General features: G+C 38.4%; 3 protein-coding genes across 3 annotated transcripts; all 3 read left to right on the forward strand.

Moving 5' to 3' along the window:
- Nucleotides 1-7,734: 7,734 nt before the first annotated feature.
- LOC146730624 (uncharacterized) lies at nucleotides 7,735-10,809 on the forward strand. The gene has a single exon (XM_085493742.1). It carries the CDS (start codon nucleotides 7,735-7,737, stop codon nucleotides 10,807-10,809), a length of 3,075 nt encoding a protein of 1,024 aa, XP_085349868.1.
- Nucleotides 10,810-10,933: 124 nt separating this feature from the next.
- On the forward strand, nucleotides 10,934-12,211 carry LOC146730625 (uncharacterized). The gene has a single exon (XM_085493743.1). The coding sequence runs from the start codon at nucleotides 10,934-10,936 to the stop codon at nucleotides 12,209-12,211; it is 1,278 nt and encodes a 425-aa protein (XP_085349869.1).
- Nucleotides 12,212-12,481: 270 nt separating this feature from the next.
- LOC146730626 (uncharacterized) lies at nucleotides 12,482-13,526 on the forward strand. Its single transcript, XM_085493744.1, has 2 exons — nucleotides 12,482-12,515; nucleotides 12,619-13,526. Exons 1-2 carry the CDS (start codon nucleotides 12,482-12,484, stop codon nucleotides 13,524-13,526), a joined length of 942 nt encoding a protein of 313 aa, XP_085349870.1.
- Nucleotides 13,527-15,551: the final 2,025 nt, after the last annotated feature.

Raw genomic sequence — 15,551 nt, forward strand, 5'->3', positions numbered from 1 at the left:
GGTTTTTTAAATATTGTACCTTTATTTTTATATCAATGTTATCGACTTAGATGGTGCCTATTCGCTTAGATAATTAATGCCCAATACAATGTGGTTATAATACAATGTGACGTCATGATCGTTTACAAAAATATGTTGTTTTGTTTAATATCTATGCATGATATTGACAGTTAAACCAATTTAAGACGTCGTACATTATAGGGGAGATTGAAATGTATGGAGGCCTATAAATGGTTTACCTGATAATACCTGACGAATTAGCTGACAATCAATTGAATTTAGTGGTTAAAACTAAGATTGTATAAAACTAATGTACTCCATAGATAACATACATGAAACGCATACTACGATGGCCATGGGCCATTATATTTATGTGAAACGTTCATGTACACCATTTCCCCAATATATTTAGACCGTGTACTTTGTGGGGTAGTAAATTTATTTACCGTACAACTATGCACATAGCAATGTTTAGTATTTATAGTTATTAGGATGGGCAGCCCGCTCTTCTGCCGTCCAATGGGCGGACATATTTCCAAACAGAAATGCACGCTATATGTCACAAATGGGAACAATTATTCCAGTGTCAATTATAAACATTTATATAGACGAGTTAAATGATATATTGAACGGAAGCCATATTAAAATGTGTCTGCGCTTCTCATTACCCATGGCGTATGTATCCGCAAAGAAGTGAGTTGGTTCCCACTTTATTTACTCCAGGGTAGTTTGGTTGTAATCCAGCGTCGACGTCTGCTACGTTTGACCTTGTCAAAATGTGGGTCAATTGCTAATTGGATTGTAGCTATATGTTGTCAACAATAAAAGTGATATCAAGTTTGCTTAGTTTGATTTAGAACCACTTATTAGTTCAATAGTTATTTTTAACCATTAATGATTAACGCATTAATGATACGCATGGTAAAACTAGGGAAACGGTATTCATATCGGTGTGTCGCCGGAGATTTTTAACTAGAAGTAGTGTTGTTCAGATGCATTGTTCTACCCGAACGCGCAGATCGTAGAAGTAAAGTAACTTATTGCACTTTGTTAGTGGTGGATAGTTGAATGTAGTCTTGATTGTAATTGAATGTAGTCTTCTAATCGATTTCGAAGGAAAATTTCACTTTGTTTTGGGCAGAGAACGTTTCACAGATTGCTGTATTTACAGACGAAACAGCTGCATTTGCAGTTATTAAATTTGGTACCGTGGCCTTATTGGAAGTATTGAAATTGTTTTTAATAAACACCACTCATGTTGGGTTTCGTATGGATCAACGTCATAATGTGCGATCAGAGTCTCCGGTTTATCATTGCTGTGGTGTTATAATTGACCGGTGAGTAGAAAAGAGAGGTGACTCATTGTCAAGACATTGAATGTCAAAATAACGCTGGTACTGTATTCTGGGAACGTGTATTTATTTTGTTATTCAAATTGTCGATAATCGCATTCAACGCGTTGATAACGACGCCTATTTGTTTCGCTTTTCGCTGATTCGCTTCAGATCTCGTCTTCGAACTTAGTTGCGAAAAACGCTACTCTCTTTGCAATTGTTTTGGTTGTTTATGCGAAGCGCTGACGCATGGCTTCATCGCGGCTATGTCAATCTCTGTCTTGCATGAAACGAAACCGAGGAACGATAGGGATAATGCCCATCAAAATATGCGTAACATCGACAAATGTATATTGCGTTAATTTTTCGAGTTTTGATATTTGAAAAATTATCGGGTCAATGTCCTTTAGCACCCACTCAGTTTTTCCTTTCCGCCATCAAAATATTGTCTCTTACCAAATTGCAGAGTGTTTCTGCTCTAGGGTATTTGCGTCTTTTTTTTCGACAAGGTGAAAGTTCCTACGAAGCTGGATTGAACGCCAAAGTCCGTGGTAACGCCGCGCGTAGACAAAACACGTCGGTCCGTAAGGGATATTAAGGTATATTCATCGGTTAAGATGATGAAAAACTCACTTTTCTGGATATAATTCACTAATTTTACTTTTATCGAATGCACAAAAAGCCTATTTGAACTGTAATTGCGGTCAACATCAAAGCTCCTAACATCCGCTGGTATCTAACAAATCATTCCTAGTAATATAGTAAACGATATTATTTCTATAAGCTTATAGTCTAATTTGTGCAACGAATGAACATTCCTTCCTTGGTCAATAAGAACTAAATGTGTCAGATGACGGCATAGAATCGGGTGACCAAAATTGACTAATTTAGTCAACATGTTCACATCGATAATTACGGTTCCACCACTACTATGAACTGCAGGAGGCGGCTCGACCACCACCATCATTTAAATAAGCTTGATGGAACAGATTTCCAAGACAGGGACTGGCACATTTCTGCAAAACAAATACATAAACGTGTTACACTTTTGCTTGATGAAGAAAGATGGAAATAACACTTGAGTATTCATGCATACATAAATCTGGGTAAATCTGTAGTCACATTATGTTCCCTAAATTATTGACATGATTACATGCAGATATATATTAAATTTACAAGCATAATTTTGGTTATTATTGTATACATTGTATGTAATTCTTTTGGAATCCAGAAACTGCTTATCTTCCGGTCCGCTTCATTGTTACACTTCGATTTCACTTGTTCAAGATGGAAATGGTACATTGAATAAGTACATTTTCAAATCTTCGTAAATTAACGAATTAAATTTATTTTACGGAACGCGTTTCGCGAAAAAAAAAATCGGCCACACTGCACAAATATGGAAAACGGTAACCACAATTTTATTTCTTATTTCGTAGTTGAAGTTTGACATGTAGCAACCTATGATGGGAATTGTTCAATATTTCATATTACATATTGTTAAAATAACACGCTAACCAGCCAACGGAAAGGTCACATTCACATTCCCCCACACTTTACTTAAATCGTGTTTAAATAGTGTAACGGAAAGACCTCATACGACAATATTATGCCTAAATATCAGAGACGCTGGACGGAATGTCAGAGTTGCTTAATCGATTAGGAATTTCTATGACCAAAAAAAAAAAAAAAAAAAACTATTTTTGAAATGAAGATGATAAACGGTCAAGCAAAGTTGCTCAAAGTTGATCGGCGTGGAATCTGTAACAATCGTTGTGACAAAAATGAATGTGCGTTTGCCTATAGGATGTCTGTGTAAAGTTTAACTCGATTCGGACAAGTTACGCCTAGATACAATCACACATGCACGGAGGTCTATTCATAAGTCCTTGCTTTCGGACTGCGTTCGAGCTGAGACTAAATATCCCCTGTACTACCAAAATATGGTGCAGGTGGACGATGGCAAAAATGCGAAATTACAAGTTGCTGTCTACTACGTGACTACGTCATTCAAAAAACACATTTATTCTGTTGTATTTTTCTGAACAGAGTGGGTACCAGTTAATCACATCATTTGGATTAAGGATAAGGATATTCAATTTATCTGCATAGGTTATAAATTAAAACGAACTCGAAAGAGGGCACTTGAATGAAAACCGATTCAAACAAAAAAACGCCTTATATAAAAATAAAATAAATAGGCGCATATCAACTGATATGGTTTAAAACGGCAACATATACACAACATTAACATTACAACTTACTATGCAGCCAACTGTATAACATAACGTAACTGCCAACGTCTATAAATTATACAAATTAACTCAAAAACTATGGCTAAACAGTAAGATATAAACAAAATGCACACAATCTAAATAGTGCTGTTTTTATACTGCTGCTTTAATATGAAGCTATGTTCTAAAGAGAGAAAACAGATTGACAGATAATTCAAACAAATGGTGAACAATGGTTTGGTTCGCTCACTGGCTGACTAGTCATTGATTGTATCACAGAATGACACACAGACATGTCACTTAATGTTAGGTCATTCACTGAATTGTAAACTGGTCATTACGAATTGGTCAGTGACTTAATGCAAGTCAAAAAATTCATCGAGACCATTGTCAATATACTTCCTTTGTATTAGAGAATGGTGGTTGCCAATATATTATAACGTATTGGGTCTAACCACAGAATACTGCCGGTGGGCTCACAGCAACAAAGGTTAATTTTATCCATTCTTGCTGTATGTGTAATCTTTGACTACCTAGTATATAAATTTATATCAATTCCAGAATTATGGTAAACATGAACTAGTCCGTCAATATGTTTCTCCAGTTCATCATACGAAATGTGTTTTATTCCGTACATCTACGCCATAGGATTGTGCGGCTCACGAGAAACATCTGGCAAATTTTTTGTAGGAAAAATCCAACGTCAGAGAGATTTTCTACTCTAATCTACTCATCCCTTGCATATACATCTAGTTATTTATTACTCACATATAAAATATTTTACCGTACAAGTAAACAATTTAGCCGCTCTGAAATAGTAAGTTGTATCCTTCACATAAATATATTTTACCAAGAGAACATACAGTCAGGTGATAAACTAATATTTGAATTCACAAAAAGTACTTAATTTGGTATTTTCGATCTGTTGATGATTTTTCTGAAGCAATTTGTTTTTCCCATAATTCAAGGGATCAAATTGCACATAAGCTATATATTAAATATTGTATTTATATTAATATTTTTTTCGCTTTTTTTTCATTTTGCAGAACTCAAACCTTTAATTATAGTAGTGCCCACTTTGTGACTGCTTCCAAGCGAGAGATCAATTTTTTAAGTATTCTAAATCCAGAAATTGGTGATTTGGACAAAACTTTAAAAACACAGCTTCTTTTAAAAAACTCTGATAATCATCAGGCAAGTTCATTAAGGTAGCGAGAGGGGAAAAACTTGAAAAAAAAAACTTTTTTCTAAAAATCCCGGATTATGCAACCATATATTGTGTACTTTCTTTATCTTTGGTCCGAATTTACTGTGCGCGATGTATTTGTTGAGTAATTTCAATTTATTCCCGGAAACTCAGTTGTAGGTGAATACGTCCTTCATGCATTTACATATCATGTTGAATGACAGACTGAAGACAAAGGATTTAATTTGCATACTGATTTGTTGACCATCCAGCTTTATTATATCCTGTGTAATCTATAAGTAGTGTCCGTTACGCGATCGAAGCACAAACAAACATTACACTATAGTATTTCAAGCTTTTCTCGGTGTTTTAATAACCTAATATATCATGGGAAGGAGTTCTAAGATGAAAACACTGGCCGCCGAAAAAATTTCCGACGCCGTTAAAAGATATCTAAACGAAAGTGACCTGGGCTCATATTATAGTCAGCCCGCAGAATGGAATCAAAAATGTAACTCCGTGACTGACATTTTTCCTGCGTCAAAAAAGAGTGGACATTCTTTTGATGTGAATCGTAAGCTGGTGATCGCGGCTCGTGGCATTCTAAAGGGTCGTCGCGCAATGCGTAAATTTAGTAGCTATATGGGATTACCGCCTCCTCTATTATATCTGGAACCACACTCAGAGAAAACACTCGGAAAGTTTTAGACGTTGCTAAAAGACTATTAGAACAAGAATGTCAAGATGCCGCCGATGAAATAAGAAAACTCAAAACAGAATTGGCGGAGATAGACGAGAGTGGCGACACCGATAAAAAATATAGCGATTGATTACATGAAAATATTTAGAATAACTTACCTTGAAAGCCGTTGTCTGTCACGTGTCATTAGTTCTTCCCGGCCAAATATTTGAAGACCTCTAACTGTATGCAAGATATTTATCAAAATATGATTTTAACGCCCTCGAGTGGACTCTCATTTATCGGCATCGATATTAAAGTTTTGCGGCATCGATTAAGATTTAGTGACATTGATATATTTAGCCAATTTTGAAACACTGGACTGGACGGCGTCCAGATCATTTAAAAAGTTTGACGTAAACAACAATGAATTGATGGCTGCTTTTTCAGTTCGTCAAAAAGCCATTCTAGACACGTACACAATCCAAACTGATTCAGTTTAAAACCCAAATTTTTAACAAGTCAATAGCACTTTATGAAGCTGGTGTTCTGCCAGCCACTCGTGACAATCAACTAGAAACGCCATAACACAGCACCATGAGAGTATATGAGCTCGGTAAAACTGTTTTGAATGTTTTGATGTTGAACATATGTTGGTCTTGGAATATTCTCACATTCAAGTTGTACAACTGTGAGCCAACGAACTCTCAGATGGTAACAATAAATGTAACTATTGCTGTAAGTTGTGCAAACCTCCCCTCTGATTGGTTATTGATTACATAGTTAGATTCCTTTGTTTCACCTGTTTGACCTGTGGTGAACTCTGGGCTAGGCAGGCTATTGTCTTCAGTTCAGCATGTGCTTCTGAAGAGTGAAGACGTCTCTGTGTCTGCTCTGAATTGCCCTGCCCTGCCCTGCCGCATTGGGTTTTCTGAAACTTGCTAGATTTGCTAGCATTTGTACACCGGTCTGGGAAGGTGCCACTAAACGAGGTAAGGAAGGTTTTCTTTTCATTGTTGGCTTCATCAGCATGAAATTATTGGCAGTGATTTGTTACAAGTTTGAGTACTCGTATGAACTCGATTTTATCACTCTTACTTTGGGTTATTATTGCAAGTCTGTAAATGTTAGTATTCGTTAGTATTCGTTAAGACTTATTTCTTGAAAATTGTTTTGTTATTTATACTATTTGCCACCCATTTTTTGTGCCCAAACACATTGCGTGCATGTGATCAGCTGCACGTTTAATAAAGCACATGGTATGCAATGTGTGCTTTGGCTCGTCAAAATGGTTGACAAATATTTCAGTTAGCATTGTTATTTATTGTTACATATTTTATTTGCCGTATATTTATTGGTTGTATCGCTCGACTTTCTGCACATTTTAAGAGAAATGTATATTTAATTTACTGTACATTTTATGATAAGAATTGTTTGATTTACTTCGAATATTAGTTTCCCTATTTTGTTTTGTATATTTTAGAACCATATTCTGGAGATGTACTAACTTGTTCTGATTCCGTAACGATTGACCATATGGAATAAATATATGATATAACCAGAGTACGCGTTTCTAGTTGGTGGCGTAAGAGACTGTAATACCTGTGGGAGCTTGTGATGCCTACATAGTTCTCGTTTAACCTTCGCTGAAGATCATAATTTTGTGTTGCCTTCATACCTTGTACATACTGGTAATACTGCGGTCATTCAAGTGAATATCGTGCTGTGAATGTCATATCCTAGATCATAAACCCGTGCAAGACAGGGAAATGAGTCTGAATCAAGGATATTCGCAAAATAGGGACACGTTATTCGACCTGGACCGAGCCAGTATGCAATTTGATAAGATACATCGTTTGAAGAAATCAACGGCTTCATATGGCGGTCATCTTACCAGAGTCTACACTGAGATAGACAGTATGATGTCCACAAAGGCAGCATACCATGAAGTAAGCAAGAAAAGATGTGCTCTTGAGAAAATATTCAACTCGTATAAAAAACTTGTCGTGAATATATGCAGTGTCTACCTCCAATGGCAAGAGGTGCTGTCGAAAGTGAATACGAGGTTGAGCTTGAAAGAAAGGAGTATTTTGATCAGAGACACAGAGAATGGGTATTCCAAACAATGGAGTCTCCTGGCCCAAAGGAAAGGATTGACGACCAAATGGAAGACGCATTGGAACATGGATTTCTCTTGGAAAGGAAAGTCCACATGCCAACTCTAACCACAGAGCCAAATGCCTCGGTAGATTCTCACACTTCATCTTGGCCTCAACTCCCACAAGAAAACAAGACAAATCCATGGGATACTGGCAAGAAAGAATTTTGGATGTGGATGTTGAGGATGGTAGAATAGGTTCTAACTCCAATACAAAGACAAGTCGTGTGTCTAGGGAAGCAAGGAGGAAACTTGCTTTAGTCCGGTGTGAGTTAGACCAACTCAAAGTTGAAAAACAGATAAAGCAACGCATAAAAGAGTTGCAGTTTCGTGAAGAAACAGAAAAACGTCTGCTTCAGATGGGTCAAGAGAGGGAGCAGCAGGAAGCAGAAATGGAAATTATGCAAGCTCAAAATCGGGTAAGACAAGCCAAGGTAGAAGTAGACTTTATAGATGAAGAAATTGAATCTGACCAGAAGTCTGATATACTCCCTGGTTTGCAGAGGCAAACCCAACAAGAAATGATGAGCAATTATTTCCAATCGTATATACCGTCGTGTAGTCCAGCCAATAGTCAATTCAGGACTACAGGGGCGTCAAGTCCACAACATACAAGCTTTGTTGATAATGCACATGGTACCAGCGAACAATATCGTGATGACAGAGGGCCTATAGGGAAACAGATGACCACTAAGAAGTCAGGTAATGGTGCTGCTCTCTCTGAAACGTTCCAATTACAGAAACTGTTAGAAAGTCAACAGAAGACAATGGAATGCATTGTGCAGAATCAGCTGGAGACTACCAAAGCATTAGCCATTAACTTGAGTCTACCAAAACACGAGTTTCATACCTTCGATGGTGACCCGGTCGCATATCCAACCGTTATCAAAAACTTTGAGGTGAACATAGAACAATTAGTCAAGGATGATACTGTCAAACTATCATATCTTATCCAACACTGCACTGGTGCAGCTAAGGAAGCAATCAGAAGCTGTGTAATTCTCCCTCCAGAGCGAGGATATACAGAAGCCCGGAAGATCCTTTCTACAAGCTTTGGTCAGAAACACGTCATAGTGCATGCTACAATTGACAAAGTGGTGAAAGGCCCTCAGATAAAGGCATATGAAGTGGATAAGCTGCAGAAATTGGCTCGTGATATGAAGAATTGCCACCTCAGTTCTGAGCAAATGAATTTCCATGCTGACATCAATTCAATGGATACCCTGGAAAAGGTGGTTAGGCGGTTACCATCATACTTGCAATCAGATTGGGCCAAGCAAGCTGGCAAGTTGATCAGTGTGGGCACTGAACCTGAATTCCTGCACCTTACCCACTTTCTGGAGAACAGATCAGCAATTGCAAATACAAGATTTGGTAAAATGGTAGGATCTAAGCCTGATGGAGAAAAAGATTCAAATGCCGGATCAAGACAAAAGCCAAGTAAAGCTACTACATTGGCTACACATGTAGCTGACACGCCTCCCATAAATCTTCCTTCCAAGTTTGCCTCCAATGATGTTGGTGCTGATGATACTTCCATGATCGAAGTTAATGGCAGGAGAGGTTGTCTGTTTTGCAGTGGTAGCCATGCATTTGAACATTGTCGAAAATTTACGTTCAAACCATTCCAAGAGAGAAAAGACTTCATCAGGGAACACAGGCTCTGTGACTGTTGCCTAGAAGCAAGACCTCCTCACTTGGCTAGGAATTGTAGAAGTGGCCGTATTTGCCCTATCATAGGCTGTGGTAAAAGACATCATCCTTTGCTTCATCCTGCAACATCGAACTCAGCATATCAAACATCTGCAACTCCCAAGACATTCAGCAATAGTAATCTGAAAGCTCCCGCCACAGCTCAAAATGAGAGACATAGTAATGTCATTGGAAGCAAGGCGCAATGTAGTGCTACACAAACCAATCAACCACGCATAAGTTTGCAGGTGATTCCTGTTCGTGTTAGTGGGGTAGATGGAGGCCAAGAGATTGAAACCTATGCATTTCTCGACAGTGGTTCTGATTCGTCTATCTGTCTTTACAGCCTTGCTGATAAATTAGGCATTACAGGTAAACCTGTCAATTACACATTGTCCACACTGAATGCAGAGAGGCAGATTAATGGTAATGAATTACAGATGGATGTAAGAGGTCTAAATTTGGTCAATGGTGTGCGACTGGATAAAGTTTGGACAACGGATAGATTACCGATAGCAGCTGACAGTATTCCGACCAAGTTGGATATAAAAGGATGGTCTCACCTGAATGATATAGAATTGCCAGAGATAGAAGTTAAAGACGTTACTCTCCTCATTGGGAACGATGTCCCCGAGGCACATTGGGTTCTTGAGGAGCGTCGTGGTGAAAGGAAGCAACCATATGGTATTCGAACACTACTTGGTTGGACATTCATTGGACCAATGGGCAGAAAGAAGCGTGGAAGTAACAGCATCAATTTTATTAATGTTGACCAAGTCTTGGACTCTGATTCCCTAATTCAGTGTCTCGAACCTATAACTTCTCAGCTTCATCGCATGTACAATGCAGATTTCACAGAGTCCTTGTTTGATACCAAGGCATGTATGTCGCTGGAAGATAGAAGAGCAAAGGCGATCATGGACAGTTCAGTTTGTCTGATTGAGGGTCACTACCAGCTGGCTCTTCCTTGGCGATATGATGATCCCTGCTTACCCAACAACAAATGGTCTGCTCTAAAGAGGTTGAAGCTACTGAAGAGGCGTCTATTGAAAGATCCTGCACTTATGAAGAAATATAAAGACACATTGGATGGTTACATCTCCCAGGGTCATGCAAGAAGAATGCCCAATGTGGATTCATCAGCAACGAAGTCTGGCTCTACTTGGTATTTACCTCATCATCCAGTAATCCACTTGAATAAACCAGAGAAGGTGAGAGTTGTTTTTGACTGCGCTGCCAAATACCAAAGCACATCTCTTAATGATCAGCTTCTGCAAGGTCCTGATCTAAATAATACCCTTGTGGGAGTACTTCTTCAATTTCGAAAAGTGCCAGTTGCCATTGTCGCTGACATCAAGGAAATGTTCCATCAAGTTAAGGTGAAGAAGGCAGACTGCGATGCACTAAGATTCTTATGGTGGCCGGATCATCAAAGATCCAGCCGATCATCAAATGTTGGTGCATCCATTTGGTGCCACATCTTCACCAAGCTGTGCAGCATATGCTCTGAAGAGAACTGCAGATGACAACAGAAGTAATTATGACACTCATATTGTGGATACTGTTTATAGAAACTTCTACGTCGATGATTGTCTGAAGTCTGTTGCTAGTGTTGAAGAAGCCAAGGAACTGGTGAAACTGTTGCCTGAAATGTTAGGTAAAGGAGGTTTTCATCTAACAAAATGGATATCCAACTGTCGGGAAATCTTAGCACTGATCCCAGAAGCTGAGCGTGCTTCTTCAGTGATGAATCTAGATATGGAGAACTTGCCGATTGACAGAGCTCTTGGCATCCAATGGGATGTTGAAAAGGATGCCTTTAACTTCAGAATTGGCGACAGACTGAAAGAGACACGCAGGGAGATGTTATCATTCGTGGCTTCAGTCTACGATCCACTTGGATTCGCTGCCCCCTTTGTTTTACCGGCAAAACGAATCTTACAAGAATTATGTCGTGTTGGATATGGATGGGATGAAAATGTACCAGAAGATCAACTGTCGAATTGGAGAGAATGGAGGAAAAAACTACCTACTTTGATGACACTAGCTATACCTAGATGCTACAAACCAACTGGTTTCAGTCAAATACAAACAGTGGAACTCCATAATTTCTCTGATGCCTCCTTAGGAGGTTATGGGGTTGCATCTTACCTGCGGCTGATAGATACAAATGGTACAATTCATTGCAGTTTGCAGATGGGAAAGTCCAGGGTCGCTCCGCTCAAAGCCATGACAGTACTGAGGCTTGAACTAACAGCAGCTACAGTTGCAGTTAAGGTCAGCAGACAAATTCAAGATGAAATTCAACTCCCAATCCAGAGAACCCTATTTTGGACAGATTCAACAATAGTCATCCAATATACAACACGATTCCAAACCTTTGTCTCTAACCGCCTCCAGATTATTCACGATGCTTCATCTCCATCACAATGGTACCACGTCAGTTCAGAGTTCAATCCAGCAGACCATGCATCACGAGGAATAAAATTGAATGGTTCTAATGAGGCAGCAATAACCACATGGTTCCATGGTGCAGCATTTCTATGGCAACCTGAATCAGAATGGCCAGGCCAATCTACTGACCTACCAGAAATTGATCGTGACGACAAAGAGCTGAGAAGGAAGGTCCAAGCAACAACCATTACCCAGTGCAATACAATGGGTACAGATGTTTGGAGTCGTTTGCTCCATCAATACTCCTCTTGGTATAAATTACAAGTGAGTGTTGCATGGCTCATCCGGTTTAAGATGTACTTGAGAAGATCTGCCTTATTGAAAATAGGCCCGTTAACAGTTCATGAACTTTCCATTGCTACCACTGACATTTGCAGAATTGTCCAACGAAGTTCATTTCCAAGAGAGTTTGCTTCACCGCAAAAGATTCTGAGTGAGAAACCTGATGCTGAAGGTTATGTCAGTCCACTGTGAAAGTTAAACCCTAAATTAGAAAATGGAGTCCTACACGTCGGAGGATGACTAGTGAATGCACCCATTAGTCAGCAAGCTAGACATCCAATTATATTACCTCACAATCATCATGTGACTGAGTTGATCGTTCAACATTACCATAAACAACAAGGACATGTTGGCCCAAACCAAGTGTTGTCAGAGATACGACAGAAGTTCTGGATTGTAAAGCGTGTGATTGGTAGGTGTATTAAGTGTCGTCGATGGAATGCACAACCCGGGAATCAAAAAATGGCTCCACTTCCTGCAGCTAGAGTGACACCAGGTGAGCCACCATTCTCCCATGTCGGGATAGATTATTTTAGACCACTGTATGTTAAGTACAGAAGAGTTACCATTAAACGAAGTGGCCCATGATTTATCCACAGATTCCTTTATACAATTTGTGTGGAGATTTATTAGTCGGCGTGGACCACCTACACATCTCTACAGTGATAATGGTACCAATTTCCGGGGAGCCGAGACTGAGCTGAAACAGATGCTTGCTAAATGGAACCAAGCTTTTATTAACGGTAAACTTAGCAGAAGAAATATTCAATGGCATTTTAATCCACCAGCAGCAAGTCATGCAGGTGGAGTCTGGGAACGGATGATTCGTTCGATAAGAAAGATTCTTCGATCTTTATTAGGGAACAGGTTAGTGGATGATGAAACGCTACTCACTTTCACAACAGAAGTGGAGAAGATTCTTAATAATCGACCACTGACACATTTATCTGATGATCCAGATGATCTTGAACCACTCACACCAAACCATTTACTTTTGCTACGCCCAAATCCTTGTACGTCGGTGAGTGAAATCATAGAAGAAAATGGTCATCACAGAAGAAGAACCGAAACTCAACATCTTGCAACTGAGTTTTGGAAACGGTGGGTACGTGAGTACTTGCCAACTCTACAAGAAAGGCAGAAATGGTGCAGGCCGAAAAGGAACCTATCCATTGGTGATTTGGTACTTGTTGTCAATGAAAATATTCCTCGAGGTGAATGGCCTTTGGGAAAAGTCGAACAGACCTTTGCTGATCGATTTGGTACAACTCGTCATGTTCTTGTGAAGACTTCCACTGGATGTTTACGGAGAGATGTGCGCAAGCTCTGTTTATTGGAAGGCAACATGGATCACAAGACTGTGACGGAAAGACAAGATGGAGTAACTAGAGCAGCAGAGATCGGTGCAGAAGACACCAAGGAAATACATGAACAAGTAGATGGATGTGATCATTCGATGCCACGTCGTAGTAAAAGACTACATCACAAGAAGAAAATAGAACCATGAACCTTTGTTGAACAGAACAATTATTTTTCTTTTCATGTACATGATTCATTTAGTTGTCGGTTCTGCAACTTTAAATTTAGAAAGGCTCCTCGTAACGTGCGCCTTTCGGGGGCGGTGTGTAAGTTGTGCAAACCTCCCCTCTGATTGGTTATTGATTACATAGTTAGATTCCTTTGTTTCACCTGTTTGACCTGTGGTGAACTCTGGGCTAGGCAGGCTATTGTCTTCAGTTCAGCATGTGCTTCTGAAGAGTGAAGACGTCTCTGTGTCTGCTCTGAATTGCCCTGCCGCATTGGGTTTTCTGAAACTTGCTAGGTTTGCTAACATTTGTACACCGGTCCGGGAAGGTGCCACTAAACGAGGTAAGGAAGGTTTTCTTTTCATTGTTGGCTTCATCAGCATGAAATTATTGGCAGTGATTTGTTTGAGTACTCGTATGAACTCGATTTTATCACTCTTACTTTGGGTTATTATTGCAAGTCTGTAAATGTTAGTATTCGTTAGTATTCGTTAAGACTTATTTATTGAAAATTGTTTTGTTATTTATACTATTTGCGACCCATTTTTTGTGCCCAAACACATTGCGTGCATGTGATCAGCTGCACGTTTAATAGAGCACATGGTATGCAATGTGTGCTTTGGCTCGTCAAAATGGTTGACAAATATTTCAGTTAGCATTGTTATTTATTGTTACATATTTTATTTGCCGTATATTTATTGGTTGTATCGCTCGACTTTCTGCACATTTTAAGAGAAATGTATATTTAATTTACTGTACATTTTATGATAAGAATTGTTTGATTTACTTCGAATATTAGTTTCCCTATTTTGTTTTGTATATTTTAGAACCATATTCTGGAGATGTAATAACTTGTTCTGATTCCGTAACGATTGACCATATGGAATAAATATACGATATAACCAGAGTACGCGTTTCTAGTTGGTGGCGTAAGAGACTGTAATACCTGTGGGAGCTTGTGATGCCTACAATTGCAGTTTCACCAGATCAGGAAACGAATGATGAAATAAATGTTTTAGATTTGTATATATATATTCGTAGATAATTCAAAATAAAACAAACTCTTTCGTAAATTTCGATAATTGCATACATAAATACATACGTTTTAATGTTATACCTTAGTCGAAAATATGGTATTTTTATATTTTGAAATACCATGACATTTGTTATTTGCTTATTATTTTTGTGAAGAAAACATGTAGCTCCTATGGAAAGTAATTTTTTTCATGACTTTGTTTTATATTTTGTTTCAAAAATATTATGTATAAAACAAGTGTGACATTTTTGTTGAATAATTTATTCCACTCACTTGCCATTTTTTTCACACTAAATGTAAAAAGACAAACAAACGAACAAACAAAGGATAGAAAGAACTCCCTTGTGATAAGGGTGTTGGAGGTTCGAAATACATTCTGAAACATCGAAATTATTATTATTTTGACCACGGACTTGCCTTTGACATTTACGTTTGAAAAAGGTGTGTTCCAAATAATTACAAACCATGGCATTAAAAGTAGAACTACAAACAGTGATGATGATAATTTAAGGATACAATGGTATAGCAATTACACATAATCAATGAAATCATGACCATATGATGACCGGATATTTCATATATCTTGTTCGACAACACAATTACAGTGCTCGATGCAGGTCCCTGTCTGAAGCAGTATTTACGATATAACATTTATGCATATTATTTTGGCCACATGACAATATATATTTATCTGATACATTGGTCATATTGGGAAGGTCTGATTTTTTTAATTTGTGTTGCTTTATTTTATTTTATTTCAATTTATTATTTATTTGATAGCAGTTTTTCAGAGGTTTGGTAAAGGTTGGCCAGGGAAAATGCCTGGAAAAAGTGGTTAAATACTCTGGTCATTTTTTCAATTGTCTTTGAAGGCTAAGAATTCATGTTCTGTCGTCTACTGCGACAGACTGTTTATTTATTTGTTCATTTTACTGATGTGTTGCGCATGGCCACAAATATACCATCTAGA

Source organism: Saccoglossus kowalevskii, chromosome 19 (genome assembly GCF_978046115.1).
Source record: "Saccoglossus kowalevskii chromosome 19, keSacKowa6.1, whole genome shotgun sequence".
Taxonomy (NCBI): Eukaryota; Metazoa; Hemichordata; class Enteropneusta; family Harrimaniidae; genus Saccoglossus; species Saccoglossus kowalevskii.